Genomic DNA, 20,431 nt, shown 5'->3' with positions numbered 1-20,431 from the left:
TGAATAAATTAATTGTGGGGTTCTCCAGATGTAAGTCCAATTAGATTTTGATATTCTGATATGCTAGTACTAGTACCACGAATAAACAGTATATACGGAGTATATTTATAATAATCAGGATTACCCCTCACGACGTCACAAAGGCGGGGGGAGGAGAGAATTTTTTTTCTTTCCCACAGTTGAGAGGACGAAAGTACGAGAAAATAGTCCAAAAAGAGACCCTCTTAAATGAGCCAGTAACTTTAAATGGACCGCATATTAAATGATCAGTGTTCCTTGCTTCTGTCCTTCACCTAATCCGTCCTAGATACACATACAGCACCGCACACGCACACGCACACATCAGTACACTCGAGAGGGCGGCACCTTTGCCCTAATTCTTCTATACCTATTATCTATATTTATTTGACTATTACCCACAGCACTGGAACGAGCAAATCTAAGTCAAGGGGAGATACGCCCTTATATCCCTATCTCTCCATCTACATAATTTACACGTTGGATATTCCCGCCATTTAGGTTTCCCACATATATAATTTGTACACATAGTTTGCAACCAAAACTGCTCCATTCCAAGACATGACGCCAGAAACAAGCAGGGCCGATGGTGGCTTGCCCAATCTGAATCATATCCATGATTCCCTCATTGAGATAGCATACAAAGCCGGAGAGATCATCATGGGTGCTCTGCCCACTACGGATGGTGTCGGATCGAAGAAGAATAGTACGCACAGCTGAACGGTCAAGTATGTAATGGGTAAACCAGCTTGACTCACAACTTTAGGTGCGGATCTTGTCACCCAATATGACCGTGCAGTTGAAGAAATGATATCTACAGCGCTGAAGGACAAATACCCAGATTACCAGTATGTATACCATGCCCTCCGTCACTTCCTCCCAACTAGACTCTCATTTGATTGTCCGCAAAGTTATCGTATGTCACCCCGTAGATGTGGTTTGTTCCTTACTTCATCGCTAGGTTCCATGGGGAAGAAACATATGACCCAGGTCATTCCTTGACTACTGCTCCCACTTTTGTGATTGATCCCATCGATGGGACAATTAATTTCGTGCATGGCTTCCCTCATGCTTGTGTGTCTCTCGGGTTTGTCATTGACCGGGTTCCCGTGGTTGGTATCGTATACAATCCATTCGATAACACCCTTTATTCTGCCATTCGTGGCCAAGGGGCGTTTCTGAACCGCAGTGTCAAACTTCCACTCAAGGGAATAGACCTTGAGCCACTGCAAGGCCTGGAAAACTCTCTCATCGGTGTTGAATGGGGTTCCGATAGAAAGGGGAAGAATTGGGAAACAAAGGTGCGAACCATGGAGAAGCTCGGCCAAACTAAAGATGAGGGCGGTGCAATGGTTCGTTCGATGCGTAGCATGGGTTCGGCCGCACTCAACCTCTGTGCGGTGGCCGCTGGCACTCTTGACTTGTACTGGGAAGGCGGCTGTTGGGCGTGGGATGTGTGCGCTGGCTGGGTTATCCTCACTGAGGCCGGTGGTATCATGGTTGACGGTAATCCCGGCGGGTGGCAGGCCGTCATAGACGGAAGGGTCTACCTCGCTGTCAGAGCTTCTCCAAGCCAGATTGGTCAAAGGGAGCTTGTTGAGGAATTCTGGGGAAATATTCAAGGGAGGCTTGAGTATTGACGTATCCGGCGTACTGGCACAAGCCTACTATCAATACGGCTGGTCAAAGATCAGGTCTTCACGTTTCAAAAAGAAAAGGTCAGGAAGAGAGCAGGAGAGGTGTGAGGGAGAAAGGTGAAGGTTCCCAGGCTGTGGGTTGAAAAACCAATGATATACTACTATACATTAGCGCATATACAGGGGAGGATACACCCATGTGTCTATGTATGTACATACAATGAACAGCGCTTGAGGGAAAACACAAATAGGGAGGGTGAAGTAATAAACCAAGCATAATCCACGATTCGAACCTCTACTTGCACGGAGAGTTTAGCCGACTTTCTTGGGATAAGCCGGGCCCGGTTTGATCAGTAGAACCAATCCCGGGGATCGGGCTGCCTGGAAGCCCTCGTGCGGAAGTCGAATCATCTATAGGGGGTTCGACTTGTCCTTGCACTTCTTCGCCTAAGCTATTTGTTGGGACTCCGAGTGGCCTTGCCCTCTCTACCCCTCTTGCGGAATCATCTTTAGATTGGGCCGCAGATGTATACCCAAAGTGAGTATCAACAAGGTGCTTTACCACAGGCCAACCATAAGCGTTCGTGAACATTCGTCGAACAATTATATTGTTGTGTGCATCTGGTTCAAGACGAACAAGCACTTTTCGCCACGTTAGGTCGCGATGATAAGCTCTGGCGATCTTCTCTTCGACTTTGAGCCCACTCTCACTCTCATTTAAGTCGCGATGTGGAGATTTATCCGATGAAGATGACCCTGTTTTTAAGGCCTTACTTTGGGAAGAACCAAACGTTAAGGTTCGTCTCTTAGGAGTCAAGGGAGGAGGTATGTCCTCAGGGCTATAGACTCGGTCATGGAAAATAGTCCGAGGTCTTGAAGTAGGATCAATTATAAATTCAATGGGAGGAAGGGGTGGCATGAGAAGATCACTGGCTGACTCAAAAAGGGTTGTCTTTGGCGGCGCATAAAGCCCATGGTCATCAGATGGTTGATTATCGGTATATGTCTCATGGGTAGGGGCACCAGGAGACGGTGGCCCCTGTATGACATGACTGGGTGTGCCAAGTGTTTGGCTACGTTTAAGCATCTTAGATTGCTTCTGCCCAGGTGATATTTTAACAGCTTCTTTTGGCCGGAATATAGAAAAAAGATTGCTCAAGGGGCCATAGGTTACAGGTTGGTTGTCATTTGGAGCTGCATCTATTGCCGTATCAGGCCAAATTGAATGTTGGGATCGATCTGATGGCTGATGATGGATCGGAGCACTGGCAGGCATCGTCGGTATGTCCTTGGGGGCTTTGTTTGTTTCCTCAGTATCTTTCCACTCCGACTCTGTACCTGAGCGAGCCGTCCGTGGCGATTTTGAATTTGCGCCGGTCAATTCGGCCCACCCCCATTCAGCCATTGTACCAACTATCCCATTTTCTCTCCGCGCCTTATCAACTCGTTCTAGTCCTCTCCAGTCAAGAAAAAGAAGACAAGAAGTCCTCAAAGGTACAATTCCATCATTGACCACATTAGAGTAGACTGTACGGTGTTGGAACTTGGCGAGTACTTCATGCGCAGGACCACAGGGAAGGATTCTTAGTAGAGGCTTTGATCCAGCATCTGATTGACCTTGTGGTTTAGCTGAATTGCCTTTCCCGCCAATTATAGCTTCCCAGCCACTTCTCACTCTAGGCGCTGTCCAACTAAGTCCTAGGTCCTGGCCCGTCCGACCAACCAGACCTAAGTCTAAGGCAAAGCGAATGTACATAGGGTTTTCGTTGCTCAAACCGAGGAAAGGAGTCGCTAAGGCGATGAAGTTAACGGGCCTAACCACATCAAAAAATTCAGGGGAATGTTTTTGGATGTATGCAATGGCATATGTCTGAATGAGCCCGCCGAGAGAATGGCCGATAAAGCTGATGCTGGTGACTCGGTAGGCATGACCCCCTCCGGTTGGCCCTGGCACAGAAGCCGTATGGTCCTTAGGAAACTCCGTCGCCGCGTTCCTCCAGGGGGCAAGAGATTTCGGTGGGGTCTTTGCCTTTGCATTGTGACAAGGATTGCAAGGCTGGTCTGGATATGTCATTAGCAAGACATATTTGGCGAGACGCTTGCCAAGATACTGAATTCCGCGTTCGGTACGGACTGCATTTCCGGGAAATCCTCTAACAACGACTTGCTCGTCGTCATCGTCGTCATCGTCGTCGTTGCTGCTCTGTTCGCTTTTATGCTTTTGACGAGCATTATAGGCTTGTTCCTTAGCTTTTCTGGCTGCAGTATCAATGCTCTCCTTGAGATAAAGCATGTCCGCACCAAGGTTGCTATGAAGGCCATGGGTCAGAACCACAAGGTGTATTTTCTTTCTACGCCTGTTGTTCTGCGACTGATCAATTGACTCGCTGGATCTCGTTGGTACTTCGGCATTGTTTGTTGGACTGCCTTCGCTTGGTCCCTTATCCTTTCCCGCCCCGCAGCTTTTGTCGAACGAAGGAAGGACGGGAGTGTTCCAGAGACTCACAGTATCATCTACCTGCAACGTTACGGATCTGGAAAACACCCCGTTTGTAGCAAACACTTGCTTGCCTTTCGCATTCGGTAACCAGTGGTCACTTAGTTGAGCTGATTGATGCCCGGTGGTCGACGCTGCACCAGAAGAATATAACTCCACTGACTTTTGGTCGCGGCCCACCAAAAGCTCAAAGTTGACGGATGCAGTGCTCGAAAATATCACTTGGGATAGTATCTCTATGATCCAGGTTACTTTCTGGTGACTTTGGGGCTCGGTAGAAGCGGCATCTGACATTTGACGAAGCCGCCGGGGCACGGTGATGACAGCATTCCAACTGCCCCCGGCTTTGAGATATGGTTCAAACTGCGGAATACCTTCGGTGGCTTGCTGATCGAGTTTGACATTTGGATCGAACGTGGATGGGTAGCAAGACGTATAGAGGGTATATGGGCCATGAAGGTATGCAGCTCGGAGGGGAATTGCAGATGTATTCTTGACTTTCACAAACAATTCCCCTGGGATGGAACTGGCGGTGTCGGCTCCCGGTGTGTATGTTACTGTGTACCTGTTTATAACAAGACTAAGGTCAGTAATGCGAATAGGAAAGCCTTGACTAAGACTATCATATTGATGGCAACAGACCTGACCACCTCACCCACACGCACACTGCCCGTCTGGTGAATCAATAGCATTTCAGCGGCTCTTCTATCATTGGTAGAACCAGTACTCCACCCGAAAAGCGAATGAAATCTGGGGCTATCCTCACTGCTGCGGGACTGTTGTCTTCGATCTGGTATCTGCGAAGCGTGATAAGTTCGAGGGCTGATAAGCATCGATACCAAACGCAGCTGTTCCCATCATAGGACTGGTCAAGATGGCTGTCGGTCGGGGAGGTTTTCTGGGTCACATGCATGAAAGCCTATGGCTCTCAATCAGAAATACTGGCAGCGTGTCTAGCGCTGGAGTTTGATCAAGGGTCTGATCAACTGTTGATAGCGAGCGAGTTCCGAGATGAACATAGGGAGTACTTGGTACAGAGGTACAGAGATACAGAGGTTATCTGTAGAAAGTACCGAACTACTAGTTGCGTTATTCAAGTTGCCCCCACACTTGCTGTACGTCAGAAGCCAATAATGATGAAGGAACCCCCTGTACAGTACTAGTAAGGGGTATGCAATCTGCTTTCAGGGTTCCATCTAACAGTACTGGTAGGGGTACCAGACGCTAGAGCCTAGGCGCCAAGTTAGGTTAGGTTATAGTGTGTTAACGAAGACTGGCTTATTAATTTGGCCAAGCTTTAATCCCGCCTTGGTACTATGTTCAACTCAATTTATTAGCCCTACTCCAGAGATACTAACCATTTGACAACCTGTACGGAGTACAGTAGGTATATTACAAGTTGTATTCAGCGGCGACAAGGATATACTTGAATAATATAAGTAGAAGAGATCTATATTATACTATAACTAGAACCAATTTATACCTTGTCAATTCCTTCATATATGGTCAACAATTTGATCCAGTCATTGACTGCGGCGCCCTAAGATATGCTCACTCAACCTGGCGCCAGATGAAGCAAGTAATCCATGTACTGTACATACATGCAGTACAACCAGCACACTAAATACCTGGAGTAATCACAGTACCATACTGAACCGAGCCTGCGTTATTGCTCGGCTGATCAAGGAATACAGCCAACGTGGATCGATTGTCTCCAGGACGGAATCAGTGGAAAGGCTAGGAAGATAAAGTAAGAGAGGTTTGGATATAGTGGGGGTTCTAAAGCATGCGACCCCTATACCTAGGTCATATACTTTCAGGCTCCCACTGTAGCCGTCTAATGAGTAAGAAAGAGGAAGAAGCGGGGAAGTTCTTATGCAACATACACGCTGAAATTTAAGACAGTGGTTTTAAAACTCAACGGACGTCAGAATATTTAATAGACATTCTGGCTCCTTGTATATCTCCATCCAGCCATCACACTCGACTGCAATGATTCTGCCGTCAATGCACACCCGTCTCCACCTCTCATCCGACTCACGGAATTCAATCTTAAGCCTCTCAATCTCCGAGTAGAAGACACTTCTGTCAAACACATGCTGACCTCCCTGATACGCGGAGGCCATTAACTGCATGGCTTTTTCGGAAGGTACCGGACCAAAGTGGATTATTCTCAAGCGACCGTCCAGTGGAACAGACTCGGGTGAGATCACGAACTCACGTTCAAGTCTCGGGACCATCGTTGCCAGCACATACATGTGTTCTTTAATTTCCATGATCTCCACATACTCGCTGTTAGCTTCACAATCCCACCTGGTGAGACTAATTGTACCGGCATATCTATGGCTCTCGGCACCGCTTGGAGGGAAGAGAAGTTCCTCTGCAGCCAATTTAAACCTATCAGCACCAAATCTGCGGTATTCAGTGGTATCACTATCGGCAACTAAGGCGGCGTGTACGCCCCAGCTTGCAACAACCGCACCATGTACCTTCGGAACTTCATACTTGCTTTTGAAGTTGGCACTTATACTAGCCCGAGCACGGCCTTCCTCGGTGACATATTGTGCGCCGGGTGAAAACTTGGCGCCGAAGGTCGGTAAAGGCCTCGGTCTTCCTCGCAGCAGCTCTTTCAACCAAGTTGTTGGATGTGAAGTGAGTCCCAGGGAACTAGCCATTGCATTTCCAGTTCCTGTGGGGACTAAGACAATGGTGGGCCGGGTGATTGAGTGCCACGGGGCACTGTATATCGCATCGACTACGTCGACTATTCCACCATCCCCTGAGAGGAGGATAATGGTTTCATGGATGCCCGCCTGGGCGCAAGGAAGAAAGTCTGACTTGCATAGATCCGTGATGGTCTGTGAGGATCGTGTCTCATGGATGTTGTAATCACATACACCAAGTTGCAATAGGAAAGGCTGTAGAATATTTCTGTACAAATTCTTGGCAGCCCCTGTTCCCGACGCTGTGGATACGATTATATGGATTTCAGTTTCGTGTGAGCACAAATGACGAGGGAGCTCTGTGCACAAGTACTGGGAACGCAGTGTGGGCGACAGAGATGTAAGCTGAATACTTTCCAGGTACGTGGAATCCTCTGTATTGATATCTTCAGATTTTCTTTGGAGAAACAGCAACTTATAACCAACTTCAGTACACATAGTTTCAGAAAGAACACAGACTATGTCATCGATAGCGACTGCTATTTCCTTCCATTGGTTATAGCACCGGACATAGTTTTCAATCAGATCAGCACGGAACTGACTTGAATCTGGTGGTTGGGCCATGGATTCTCTTGCTTGCGTCATTAAAGACTAGGAAGTAAAAAAATACTCTACTTCGCACCTTTAGCTTTTTCTGCTCTCGTTTGCTCTCTTATTTAATAAATGGCGACCGCTGATAAGAATCAAGATGCTGGGTTACTGATGGAGGCAGTAAAAAAAGTGAGTGAATGAGATTCGTGGGAAAGTGGAAACACTCAAATAGGAATGTTGAACAAATTACACGCTAGGTTATGCTTACTGTCTGGTGGGGTAAATGTTTTTGCTTTGATTGACAACCACGACCAAAGGATTACTAAATCCTACAATCGGTCAATTATTAGGTACTCAAAACCTAACCTAATCACTAGGCAGGCTGCTAGGAAGCTAGGTAGCCTCCGCCTTTGAGAGTTGGTAGTATTATTTCATGACTTTGTTTCATAATAACAACAAGGCCACATGCGGCCCATGAAATTTCGACAAAGTTAGACGCATGTATTATACAGGGATGATCAAGATTCTTCCTCATGGACCGGGACATGTTTATCGCTCAGGTTCACTGCAATAAATGTTTTGGGGAGCTTGACTCTGAACAGGAACATTTGTCAGTACCAACCCAGGATAAATCGTAGATAACAAACATGTTGGATGGGACTTACGTGTCAAATTTCGCTTTGAGCGTCTCAATAACGTTCTTCCAGTCTTGGTGAGCGGTTAGGCTTCGCCTTGGGGCGCAACCGATTGCATGTCTCGAATCGAGCTGCACATCAAGGGGATCAAAGGCATGGCACCCAGGGCTGATCGAGATACGAATTGAGTAAGAATTCGTCGATGACTCAGAATCCTTAGCTTCATAAAGTTCGAAGCATATTTGAGATAGGTAATCTAACTCGGGGATAGCCCGCCGAGCGATTTTCGTCTGAATACCACCTTCCAAGATGCAATTCAGGAGGGTGTATATGTGAGACTCCTTTGTGAAATAGAAGAAGGACTTGGCATCTGGCGAGGCCTGAACTTCCTCCAAATCCCTCACGATCTCTTGAAGTAATGGTAAAGATGTCAACAAACCGATCTCCAGCTTTTCCGTATCGGTAATTCCATACTCCTGAGGAGTGACATAGTCAAAAAGAACCTTCGCCAACTTGTACAACTCTCTTAACTTAGATAACCTGCTATCCAGCTTAGCTTTCTTGGCGCTTGAGCCTGGATATAACTTGAAATAGTGATCGTAGGTGTCATCCAGGGCCCTGAAATGCGGCATTGATTCAAATGCATGCATTCGTCGCTTCAGCCCCAGTCGATGCGCAAAAGTTGGACTGTCCGCATGCTCTTCGTTCCTTTCATGATTTGCACCCTCGTTTCCTGGTTTGATGTCTCCGGTAACAGTGTTTCGCGTCTTAGAATGGGAATAACCTTCCCCCTCCGCATCATCGTCGGTGTCCGGAGGCATAAACACCCATTCCAAGAATTGCCGGTTGTGGAGAGCATCAAATTTCATACTATCGTATAGTTCAGAGAGTTTGCTAGGATCAACCTTCTCCGTGTCGCAAAACTCGGCGAAAAGCTTCTCCCACCTCTCTTTGAAAAGCATAGGGTCCTCACCAGTGCACCAACGTCCCTGAATAGAAGCCAATGGAGAAGCCTCACCGTGTGTGTTGGAAGGACCATCATTAGGGGAGTATGGTTCAAACGGACGGCTCGACGAACTCTCAAGTTTCCGGAAATTGTGCCTCATAACATCCCGATGAAACTTCATAAGCTCAACGACCGTAGCGAGGACGACTGAAGGCTCTGGGATATTATCTTTAGGCCATGTGAACTGCGAGGGTGCGGATCCTTCTCGCAAAAGCAGCTTCAGTTTCTTTTTCACTTTGTCCATGAGATCTTTCGCGGCGTTCGAGTCATCTAAAAGGTCTTTCCGGACTTGTATGAAATCGTCCGGAAGCTCCTTTTGATCAAGGAAAGAGCAGGCCCATATTTGAGCTATGAGACTCGCTTAGCTAGCTACCTACTAAGCCTGAGAATGCGTAGACTTACCGCTGGTACTCACTCTTCGCTCGGAACTCGTGAATATCCGAACGTTATTCAAAGCTTCCTTGTTCATTAATTTTAAGTCATCGCGCATATTAAGACCGAGGTCCTGAGATTGGTAGCGCGCTGCATGTGTTGGTTCACCCCCCCATTTGATTACAAGCTGGAGTTTGTCTAAAATGAGATCGTTCTCTGCAGCAGAAAACCTGGAGAAAGTGGCACCAGATATAGAGTCGCTCCGAGTCTGGGTCCTAGTTAATTTTTCATTCCCCCCGGGCGCTTCACCAAGACTAGGGGACCCAGGTGTATCCGGGATGCCCTCGGCAGGCTTCGTTGGAACCGTGGAGATCTCTTGTTCACGCGATTCTTCTGGTTTCCGCTTACGAAACATCGGCTTTATTTGAACCTTTGTCCCAGGCCAACCTCCTTTCTTCTCAAGGGATGTACGGAGAAGTTTCAGCTTATCCATATCTTCAAGTTCTCGCTCCATTGCCACCTTAACTGCATCGGAAACGCTGGCCAGTGCAGCCTCGCCTTTGATGACCACTTCTTCTTGATGTCCCTTCAGGAGATCAATAAAAGGTTGGCTGTGGAAAGTAAACTTGAATTTTTGCTTCGGTGTGCGATCTGCATGCCGGATAACTGCTACCATACCCTTGAGCTTCCACGAGTGTTTAGAAGCTGGGGGTGGAGGAGGGGCGTCATCAACAGAATCTGTTGACGTGACAGATGCATTTGCAGTCTGAGGAACTAAACCTCCTGAGAACGAAAACCTTTCCCGTCCGCTCGGTTTTTTATGGCTATTCCCATTATCTAACTCCTCAAACGTGGAAGAGGTAGGCAGCCCTGGAAGGGTACTTTCTGGGAGAGAATTGTCGGGGCTTTTGTGGCCCGGAGGACTTCCATGAAGCCTGGATGCGCTAGGGGATTTCAACAGAGTCTTCAATGAGTGCCTGTGAGACACAGAGTTCCTCCAAGAATGGTTCAAATCTTGGTGGAAAGATTCAGATTCCAGGGTCCCTTCACGTCTGCGTTTCTCATGTAGGAAGATATCTTTCAAGATACTGGCACATCTGTCATAATAGTCATTGTTATCTTTGACGAAGCTCCAGCCATTAACATCAATCACATAGCTTCTGTCACCAACACGAAGCATGTCAAAGCCACAAATGCGCTGGCCAAACCCGTTCGATATTTTAGAAGCAATTGTCGCCTCGTCCCTGCTTAATTTTGTTATGTACCTAAGCTCCTTTCCGTGGGTATTGCGACGGACAAGCCCGTCAACTACGGGTGACTTCCGTGTTTCCGCATGACAAAAGTCTGGGCCGACAGTGTAGGCCTTGACGTCCTCGGAATTATCCACCCTCACAAACTGTTCATAGATATAGCTGGAATCATTTTCCGTCACTGACCTAGGAATGACCAGGTTTGGATCATATTCAGAACTTTTATTTCCAACCTTTCGGAAGAGCCTCCGTCCGCCGCCACCGTATTGCTGATCGTTAGGAAAGTATATGTGAATGTTATGATTCTCCCCATTGACCGGTTTTTCAACGAACGGCTTTCTAAATACCTTCCCGTCCACGATTAAAGAGTCACCATCATCAGACATTGCCACTTCCTTCGTCCTAGAGAGGCCTCCTCCGATGCCGTCCTCTGGGCCTTCAAGCTTGACCCCGGTCAGTTGATATACGTGTTGGGCAAGTTCAGGAGACTCCAATGTTGGACCACCATCTCGGTTAACTTCTAACCGCTTTGGCGTAGGAACACTCATATTGTCTAATATCCTCAAACAAAGTCGCCGATCCCATAGGACCTTTTGCATCGGCAAGTCGTTGACACAAAACGGCTTTCGGAGTCTCGCATATGCAATGGCCTTGTCCAATGGGAAGCCGTCCGAAAAGAACGCAATGAGATAGTCACATACGGGCCAGTTCTCTACAGCTTCGTCGAGGATCACCTTGTCACCAAAAACAATTACTTCAAACCCGCCCTTGGATTGAAGACGGGTCAGTATATTTTGGCTAGGTTTGCTGCGAGCTTTGACATCTAGGGCACAGACTCCAATCTTTCCTAAGCTAGGAGGTGCAGGCTCAGCCTCGCTAATGGAACTTGCAGCCGTACTTCCACTCATTCTTCTTGGTGCTCTGCTTGAAGAACGCGTGGAAGGATGGTTACTGCGCCCTGCAGTCTGATTATCAGACGTGCAATCGGTTTTGTTGGCCTTGGCTTGGTGGGACAGCATGCCATGTATTCCTCTCAAGGCGACGGGCGATTCATTCTGGTCGACCAGAGATGTTGCTGATTCATCGGTCTTGTCAGGACCAGCACTTGATGAAGAGGCAGCCAATCTTGCAACGCTCTCTATGCTGCTTTTAGAAGATCCAACTCCAACAGAACGACTGCTACTACGGTCACAATTCTGATCCATCCAGGAGAAAAATAAGAGAGAAGGGGGAAGAGGGAGATGGAGGGAAAGCAAATCCTATGTGCCTCCTGAAGACAGCAAACAATGGTCTTAATAACTGTGGACTCTGATGACGGAACTGAGGGTTGCGGGTGATTGAAAAGCTTTCTGTAAAGCACACAATTTTGAGAAGAAATGGGATGCAAAGAAAGGGGCGGTTGGGTGGCGGATTAGCGGTCTTTGCAGTGGGTTGCTTCTGGCCCGTAATAGATTCTATAAAAACTCCCTTGAAAAGAGAACCCAAAGGAGAATGGAAGGAAAAGAGAAAGGCAAAATCAAACTGTGTGCTTATCAAGATAACAAGAATTGATCACATTGCTACTTTACTTTTAGATTGAAGTAAGCCATTACCTCTACCTTCAGCTCAATACTTTAGAGAGGAAGAAGAGCGGTACCTATGAAGTACGTCAGAGAATGTACGTCACTATCATCCTAGTTAATATTTTGCTGCAAGCGGAGTCCGTTTTTACTTTCACTTTTTTTTTTCCCTTTTTGCTTTTTGCTTTTCCCTAGGGTGGTGGTGCACATACACATTACCGGGCCATAGACACAGTGTGACAGTACATACCGGACGGTTCATTACAACGTAAACCTCCACAGAATACGAAGTAATGCCCTGTTCATATTGATTGGCTTTCTTATCACGAACCAGAGGGCCTACAGAGTACAGATATCTACTCTGGAGTTAACTTTAGACGGATACGTTAGCGACTTAGCCTTTAGTGGCTCATAATCTCAAAATGGGAGAATATCTTCTCCCATACCAATGCTAACTCGTAGCTGAGAAGGGTATCATGTACCTATTTAAGTAAGCAGTACGGAGTATAACTATCTGCAGCACATTGGAAAGCTGGTGCTTATTTCTGAGTAAACTCTCAGAACGGAAAGTACGTACTGTAGGTATGTACTCCCGTATCAATTGGAAACGCTAATGCCGATCTGCTTCGGTGCTAATACCGTTTTTCCGGGAGTAAAAAAAGGGAAGGAAAAAAAAAAAAAAGCCCCGGCCGTACCGTCAAAGCGGCAAGAATAAAATTAGTACTAGTACAGAACTTGTTCCGTTTTTCGATATCAACTCCTGCTGCGTCCCCATTTTCATATCGAGCATATTATCCCTTATATAATGCCGTCCCTCACGGATGATGCATTTGACATGCCACTGGCCAAGAGGCAGAAAAGGACTATAGACCAGGATGTTCGAACAGGGCCACAAACGGCTGGGTCCAAAGTTTTCTCTCCGTTTCGAGTACGTGAGACAATATTTGAGCACTCAACCCAACACTCCTAAAAGTCATCGCTTTTTTTTTTTGCACCTATTACTTTTTGATCTCGTAACTGACGTTCCTCAATGTAAGACTTTGGGGCTAGTGTCTCCTACAACTGTTCCCTTTACGTCAGTTCGTTTAGGCAAAGCAACATACCAGATCTCAACATCGGTCGGACGTTCGGTTCAGACCTATGATTTACGGCGAGGGCTAAATCTTGTGTTCATCAGTCGACCTCAAACTCCAGATACCATCACGGCTACATTCGCATGGCAGGACAAGGTTTTTGTGGCATGGGGTCATCTCCGGCCCGGTTCCCCTGGGGGTATTTGGGTTTACAAGCGTGGCAAGAAGATTGCGTCCCTCGAGGCTTCCAAGGATGCCACGGAGCCCATTGTACGGCTCCTTGTTTTTGGGTCTTGGGTTGTGGGATGCGGCAGCGAACGTATTCAGGTGTGGAAAAATACTACATACCAATATTACACCTCTTTAGTCCCTCCGCGCACTAAGGACTCATCTGGGAAACAAGTATACACAGGTCAAGTGTGCACTATGCCAACGTATCTTAACAAGGTCTTTGTTGGGCGGTATGATGGAGGCATTGATATCTGGAACGTGAAAACAGGGAAGATGATTTACACAATGCTTCCATCATCTTCAAAAGCCGGCGCTGTAACTGTGCTCCAACCCACTCCTGTATTATCCCTAATTGCAGTTGCCTACAAGAGTGGTGCACTATCTATTCGCAATGTCGAGACCGACCAGATCGTATTGTCCTTACGGATGGGCTCGTCAGATGCGCCACGGATAACCTCGATATCGTTCCGGACAGATGGCCTAGGCGCGGGCGACGATGGTCGAAGACCAGGTGTCATGGCAACGGCTTGCATAGACAGTGGAGATATCACAATGTGGGATTTGAACCACGGTGGTAGAGTTGTGGGGATGCTTCGAGGCGCACATCGAGTTACTGAGGGTGGGAAGGGATTGGGGGTAAATCATATTGAATTTTTGGATGGGCAGCCGGTAATGGTCTCATCTGGGAAGGATAACGCCCTCAAGACATGGATTTTTGACGAGCTACCTTTTTCGCCTATTCCCAGACCACTTCACTCGAGGAGCGGTCATTCTGCTGCAGTTACTACCCTCGAGTTCTTACCTTCCGCTTCGGACGGTTCTGAATTCGGCGGTAAGTGGCTACTGAGCGCAAGCAAGGATTGCAGTCTCTGGGGTTTCAGTGTACGAAAGGATAGCCAAAATACCGAGATATCTCAAGGAGCTGTGGAACACAAAGCGAAAAAGCTTGTTGGTTCGAAGACGGTGACGGGGGCACAAGAGCTCAAAGCACCGGAAGTAACCTGCATCGCCTGCTCCCTTAATCGCGATGGAGGAATGGGCGTTACAACGTCCGGTCCGATCTGGGCAAACCCAAAATCGATCAATACGGATGCTTCAAACAAGACAGGCTGGGAGAGTGTTCTGACAGGTCATCGCGGTGATAAATTCGCTCGAACTTGGTTCTGGGGTAAGAAGAAGGCTGGGCGTTGGGCATTTGAAACGGGAGATAAAATGGAGGTTAAGGTAAGCGGAACCCTATAAAGCAGTGGACTCATTCTAACTGGGTCGGTATCAGAGTGTCGCTATTTCGCAATGCGGAACTTTTGCATTGGTTGGGTCAGCAGGAGGTAGCATCGATATGTTTAACATGCAATCTGGTTTATACCGACAGAGTTTTCCCAGTCGTGGCCTCAAGAAAGCTTCCAAAGGCAATGGTGCTAAGCATAGCAAAGCAGTCACCGGGGTAGCTATTGACGGATTGAACCAAACAGTTATTAGCTGTGGGCTTGATGGGAAAGTGAAGGTAAGATTTTCAAACCCTTTTCGTGTAGTATCAGACTAATCGTTCTCAACAATTCAGTTTTGGGACTTCACCTCGGGATCACTTGCCGATGAACTCGACTGGTATCCGATGACATCCATCACTGGCCTTCGATACAACAGCACGAGCGAACTGGTTGCATTCAGCTGCGACGACCTTTCAATCCGTGTTGTTGACATAGAAACGAGGAAAGTCGTTCGTGAGTTCTGGGGTTGTGTAGGTCAAATAAATGATTTTACATTTTCCTCTGATGGACGGTGGATTATTGCCGCTTCGATGGATTCTATCATCCGAGTATGGGACTTGCCGACAGGACATCTCATTGACCTCTTCCGTGTTCCCAGCACGTGCACTGCATTGGCTATGTCATCCACGGGCGAATTTCTAGCCACCGCCCATGCAGATGGACTGGGTGTCAGTCTCTGGTCCAACAGAAGTTTATTTGTACCTATATCAACCAGGAATTTGGATGAAGCTGACATTGCAGACGTCGGGGCTCCTACTATTTCTGGTGAGACTGGGGTGGGGGCAATTGAAGCTGCATTCTTAGAGGACTATCAGCCAAGTGATGCCGAAGGGCCCATGTTATCCACAGAACAACTCAGTCGCGATATGGTCACGCTCAGCGTCGTCCCCAAGAGCAAGTGGCAGACCATGCTTCATTTGGACCTAATCAAGGTAAGATGCCGTCCCTGTAGAGATCCAACCCTAGGAGCTTGCCTTAACAGTTTGTAGGAACGCAATAAACCAAAAGACCCTCCAAAAGCCCCGGAGAAGGCACCATTTTTCCTGCCAACAACTTCCGAAAAAGGTAATCATGATGAAAATCTCGATCCTAATCTCCTAGCTGATATTACAATCACCGAACGCTCGCGTGTCGCCAAGCTGCAACATTCTATGAGTGCTGGCATCACAGGTTCCCGGTTTACTGCACTCTTACGGTCCGGTCGAGATACAGGGGACTTTCAACCCTTCATCGAGTATTTCAAGTCTGTGTCTCCAGCAAAGGCCGATCTAGAGATCAGGTCATTGGATCCTCGGATACACGAGGGTCACTCTGAACTATCAGACTTCGTTCTCGCCCTGTCTACCCGTCTCCGCTCAAAATTGGACTTCGAGCTTGTCAACGCCTGGATGGCAATGTTTCTGAAAATCCATGCTGATGTTGTGATGAAGTGCTCAGAGTCTGGGGGAAACGAAGCGTTGAGGGAGGCATTGGCCAGCTGGAGTATGGCACAACAACGGGAAGGGCAGCGCTTGGCGGAACTGGTCGGGTATTGCCGTGGTGTTACAGGATTCCTTCGATCATCGCGCTAGTTTGTTAACATAAGCCCCAAGGCAGCGATGTTTTTCGCTGTCCTGTTGATATGTATAGTTTCATCTCCTTTTTCTATATTATATTCATTGTGTTCGTAACGCTATTGAAACTCTTAAACAAACATTGTGGGATGGTCAACTTATTCCATGGGCAGAAAGTCATACATGTTGTTTATCTTGCGTGGCCTATGGTTGCCTACTCTAGACCCATCCTGCTGCGAAACCAATGAGTACGAAAATAGCTGCTGTTTTGTGAACCCCACAGCATCGGGGATCTCGCTGCAATTTTCTTCTTTTCCCAAGCCTTGAAGAAGTCGATGCACGAGTGCGCTAACACAAGATATGTTAAGCGTCTCATCCATCATGCTTGGGGTCGGCCCCATGATCATATGTAGCGGGGGTAGATTGCTAAGTATGGATTTCAACTCCGCCATGTTGTCACAGGTATCCATTGAGCTTTCAAGTAATTGTCCTAAAATTCTTAGTGAGTATAGCACTGCCTGGATCTGTGCAGTGAGCTGCATATCCTTCCAGTCAAAGTTCTCATTCATATATCCCAGGGTAAGAAAGCGGCTCAATCGCGCATGATCGAGTGTTACAAGGCTTGAATCTGCATCATGCAGTTCACAAAGCGCAAACATGATCCAGTATGCTGGTAAAGCTGTGTCAACCTCGACCTTGTTCTGTACTGACCTCAGGCGAACCAAGAGAACTCCTGTTTCCGTCATGATCCAATTCTCATTTCCGAGGACCACCTTATCCACAGCGATCCTCCCTCCCCGTCGGGCGAATTCATTGATAAAGCCAACTCTGTTAGAAACCGGACGAGAAGCGTTTAAAACTGAATATGCCAGGCTCCTGTACAAGCGGCCTTCAGCCCATGCACAACGCCTGGCATGATCCTCGTTCAAGACTGCAAGGTACATGTGCGGTGCGTCCGGGACCATGTGGCCTTGTCGCCATTCAAATTGCCAGAACAGCTCCGAGACCCTTGCATCAAGATGCGGCAAGCTTTGCAGGTTTGTCGCTTCAAACCCATGCATGCTTTGTTGGTATTCCTGGATAAAAGCTTGATATTCCGGTGTGTTTTCGGATCCCTCGCAAGAGCTGTTCGCTCGCTGGACTAGCTCTGCCGTTCCCGCATCTGGGTGAGTTTTGAGTTCAAAAGCAAAGCGCAGGATATCTGTAACCCCCAGCCGGCGGGCAATCAATGCCGGGCTCAAACTCATGGCTCTTATTTGCCGTTCTGATGGCCTGTGAGGGTCCCAACCAACAACCTCGACGGAGTTCAGGAAAATTAGAGAGCCCCGGGGCCCTAGATCATGGAGAAGAAGGTCTGAATCGTTTGTTAGAATGGACGAATTTGTGCATTTTGCGAAGTAAGCACAATAGGCATCCGCTTCTCCAGGAACCATTACGGTAATATCCGCCCAAGGAAAATCCTTGATCTCAATCGATTGCATGTACAGGGCATCTCTCGCTGCAGTAACGATATTCTCTTTGTTCCATCTCAGTTTAAGATCCTCAAACACCGCGGGAACCATGAAGGGGTTCTCGGGGAGATCATTATATCTCGCAGGTAAGGCCCGGCCTTGTAGGATGTTTTCAAGGGCGATTGCACGCTTGCCGCTATATCCACTAGAGTTCTGAAGGGCACTCTGGGGTTTGAGGCGAAGCAATTCAATTTTCCTCCTGGATTTTTCCAGTCGAAGGAGCCGTGTTTTTCGTTTTTCGGATGGCAAAGCGCCGTCGAAGCATATTCGTTCTCTAGTGAAGATTAACAATATTGTTCACAATGCTCGAAGTGTGTGTATCAAATACATCTTTACACCGGTAATAGTCAGAAGCAGGAGATAAATCATAACCCCACAACTTACTTCACTACATGTAGGTTGTGCGTCTGGGAATTCAGTTCTCGAATCTGTCCAAGATAGTAACCGCCAAAAGACATGGTAAACAAGACTAGGTCCATCGATTACAACAGAGTGGACATGGCCGACTCCATCCTGCCGCTTTTGCAGCCTGCCCTCGAGTAGAACAGCTTCGGAAAATGGACGTAGATGCCGTGTGAGACGCGGTATTCCCATAGTACTGAGGTGTCACTTTGACACCTGTGTTTGGGTAGTCCTGTATATCACGAGGGAGTGGGTTACACTTAGAGACTAGAGTTGAGATCAGGTTAGGCACAGATCCAAAATCTAGTACGGTAGTACCCACTCCCGACCCAGCTCTAGAGTAGATTTTTAGTATACTAATCTATGTCTATTCTATATCTATTACTAGGATTTAAATAAATGGGATGTAATTGATTTAATTATATTTTATTTATTTAAACTATTTATTGATCTATTTCAATTTAATTATTACATAATTTGTATTATCTATAGATATTGTAGATAGTTTACAATTTTATACATTATCTATACTCTGGTAATTCTTAGGGAAATTAATTAACTTATATTCATGTAATGGTATAGTAATATACTTAGTTAGAGAGGCTATATTTTTTAGCTATCTTTAGAATAATTGCTGTGCTTGTCACAGATCCGATGATGACTCTGCATGATGGCTGTATCGTATATAGAGTTGATCGGGTGTCCCGAAAAGCCCGCCCTGAACCCGCCCCGACCCACTAAAGATCATGTGATCTAAGAATCTAGATTTTTCCAGATTTTTTTATAGTTCTGTATAGGTCTAGGGTGTTATGTGTACATACCGAGTGTAGTGCTCACCAGGCGATTCTGTTGAGCGTACGCCCGTGAGAGTATTGTAGAAGTTGTTCTTTTTATTGTGTTGGAAAGTAGGCCGATAAGCGGCTGCGCTTACGGCTTACGGCTTTGGCAGAATTACCGGGTAAGTACTATAAATCTGTTATCTTTTAAAAGGCTGTGTCCCTACAGTAAAACTAGCTAAGTAATTAATTAACAATAGTAACTATAAGTAAAAGAAAATAATTAAATATAAAAACTATCTATAAATACAGAAACAGTAGGAAAATATAGAAACTATTTATAAATATAAAAAACTAGAAAGCTATTACTAGAAGTAGTTAATAGATTAATAATAATAGAAGAAAAGAAGTTATTAAGAATTACTTAAGTAGTATATAAAAATAGAAAAATATTGATATAATTAATATTAGAAGTAAAAGATATTAAAATAAAATTGATAAAAATAAAATATTGATATAATTAATATTAGAAGTAAAAGATATTAAAATAAAATAGATAAAAATAAAATAAAATAAAAATTACTTTATTTTTATTATTATTTTTTATTTTATTTTTATATTTTTATTTTATTTTTTTCATTTTTTAGTTTTTTTAAAATTCTTAATTAGTTCCCAGATATTGAATTCTAATAGTTATTTAGCTTAATAAATTAAGTATTATCTCTTTTGTTAAAAGATCTATTTATTAAATATATATTTAATTTTATATTAAATTATTTTATTTAAAAACTATTCTTCTACTATTAATAGAGATTTTAGAGATATTCTTTTAAATAGATTTTCTAAATTAGTCTTTTCTGAATAGATTATTAAAATAATAATAGAGTATATTTTCTATATATTAAATAATTTAAGTTTATAAATAAGTTTTATAATTTAATAGAATATTTTAAATAGATCTATTAATTAATAATTAAATTTTTTACTAATTTTTCTACTTACTTGTGATTCCCACTAGGAGTCACCTAATTCGCTCGACCAAAAGGCTCACAATTAAATCCTGAACAAGGATTCAATCGGTTAGGTGATATATATACAGGGTGGTTGCTACCCAGAACCACATACTAATAGATTATATTTTTAATATAGTTTTAAAAATATTTTATTTTTCAATTTAAATTTAATAGATAAATAGTTTTAATTATAGCATTATTTTATTTATATTATTATTTAAATAAGCTCTTATTTAGTATTTAAATATAATATAAAAGTTTATTAAAAAGTTTAATAGAGTATTATTTGAAAAAGATATAAATTAATATTATATATAAATTAATATAATGAATAGCCAAGTATTAATTTTATTATAGAATTTAATAAAGATTAAAT

General features: G+C 45.2%; 6 protein-coding genes across 6 annotated transcripts; 2 read left to right on the top strand and 4 right to left on the bottom strand.

Annotated features, from left to right (window-relative positions):
• Positions 1–198: 198 nt before the first annotated feature.
• On the top strand, positions 199–1,804 carry BDV27DRAFT_81656 (inositol monophosphatase family protein). Its single transcript, XM_032077674.1, has 4 exons — positions 199–497; positions 550–724; positions 785–866; positions 980–1,804. Exons 2-4 carry the CDS (start codon positions 580–582, stop codon positions 1,656–1,658), a joined length of 906 nt encoding a protein of 301 aa, XP_031920796.1. The 5' UTR covers positions 199–497; positions 550–579; the 3' UTR covers positions 1,659–1,804.
• Positions 1,805–1,950: 146 nt separating this feature from the next.
• On the bottom strand, positions 1,951–4,844 carry BDV27DRAFT_164266 (lipase ROG1 family protein; the record flags this gene model as incomplete). Its single annotated transcript, XM_032073666.1, has 2 exons — positions 1,951–4,717; positions 4,795–4,844. The coding sequence occupies 2 exons, from the start codon at positions 4,842–4,844 to the stop codon at positions 1,951–1,953; spliced, it is 2,817 nt and encodes a 938-aa protein (XP_031920795.1).
• Positions 4,845–5,915: 1,071 nt separating this feature from the next.
• Positions 5,916–7,606, bottom strand: BDV27DRAFT_138855 (diacylglycerol/lipid kinase family protein). Its single transcript, XM_032069328.1, has one exon. The coding sequence runs from the start codon at positions 7,458–7,460 to the stop codon at positions 6,063–6,065; it is 1,398 nt and encodes a 465-aa protein (XP_031920794.1). The 5' UTR covers positions 7,461–7,606; the 3' UTR covers positions 5,916–6,062.
• A 118-nt stretch (positions 7,607–7,724) lies between these two features.
• Positions 7,725–12,250, bottom strand: BDV27DRAFT_138854 (inositol polyphosphate kinase VIP1). The gene is made up of 3 exons (XM_032069327.1): positions 9,450–12,250; positions 8,072–9,395; positions 7,725–8,000 (listed from the first exon to the last, which is right to left on the bottom strand). The coding sequence occupies exons 1-3, from the start codon at positions 11,872–11,874 to the stop codon at positions 7,925–7,927; spliced, it is 3,825 nt and encodes a 1,274-aa protein (XP_031920793.1). The 5' UTR covers positions 11,875–12,250; the 3' UTR covers positions 7,725–7,924.
• A 783-nt stretch (positions 12,251–13,033) lies between these two features.
• BDV27DRAFT_170208 (rRNA-processing protein UTP21) lies at positions 13,034–16,679 on the top strand (the record flags this gene model as incomplete). Its single annotated transcript, XM_032075236.1, has 5 exons — positions 13,034–13,160; positions 13,279–14,756; positions 14,809–15,036; positions 15,094–15,732; positions 15,790–16,679. The coding sequence occupies 5 exons, from the start codon at positions 13,034–13,036 to the stop codon at positions 16,369–16,371; spliced, it is 3,054 nt and encodes a 1,017-aa protein (XP_031920792.1). The 3' UTR covers positions 16,372–16,679.
• Positions 16,442–18,539, bottom strand: BDV27DRAFT_81613 (XPG domain containing-domain-containing protein). The gene is made up of 2 exons (XM_032077673.1): positions 18,193–18,539; positions 16,442–18,138 (listed from the first exon to the last, which is right to left on the bottom strand). Exons 1-2 carry the CDS (start codon positions 18,456–18,458, stop codon positions 16,512–16,514), a joined length of 1,893 nt encoding a protein of 630 aa, XP_031920791.1. The 5' UTR covers positions 18,459–18,539; the 3' UTR covers positions 16,442–16,511.
• Positions 18,540–20,431: the final 1,892 nt, after the last annotated feature.

This window comes from Aspergillus caelatus, assembly GCF_009193585.1.
Source record: "Aspergillus caelatus strain CBS 763.97 unplaced genomic scaffold BDV27scaffold_412, whole genome shotgun sequence".
In the NCBI taxonomy this organism is placed as follows: Eukaryota; Fungi; Ascomycota; class Eurotiomycetes; order Eurotiales; family Aspergillaceae; genus Aspergillus; species Aspergillus caelatus.
This window is presented reverse-complemented; position numbering and strand designations above follow the sequence as displayed.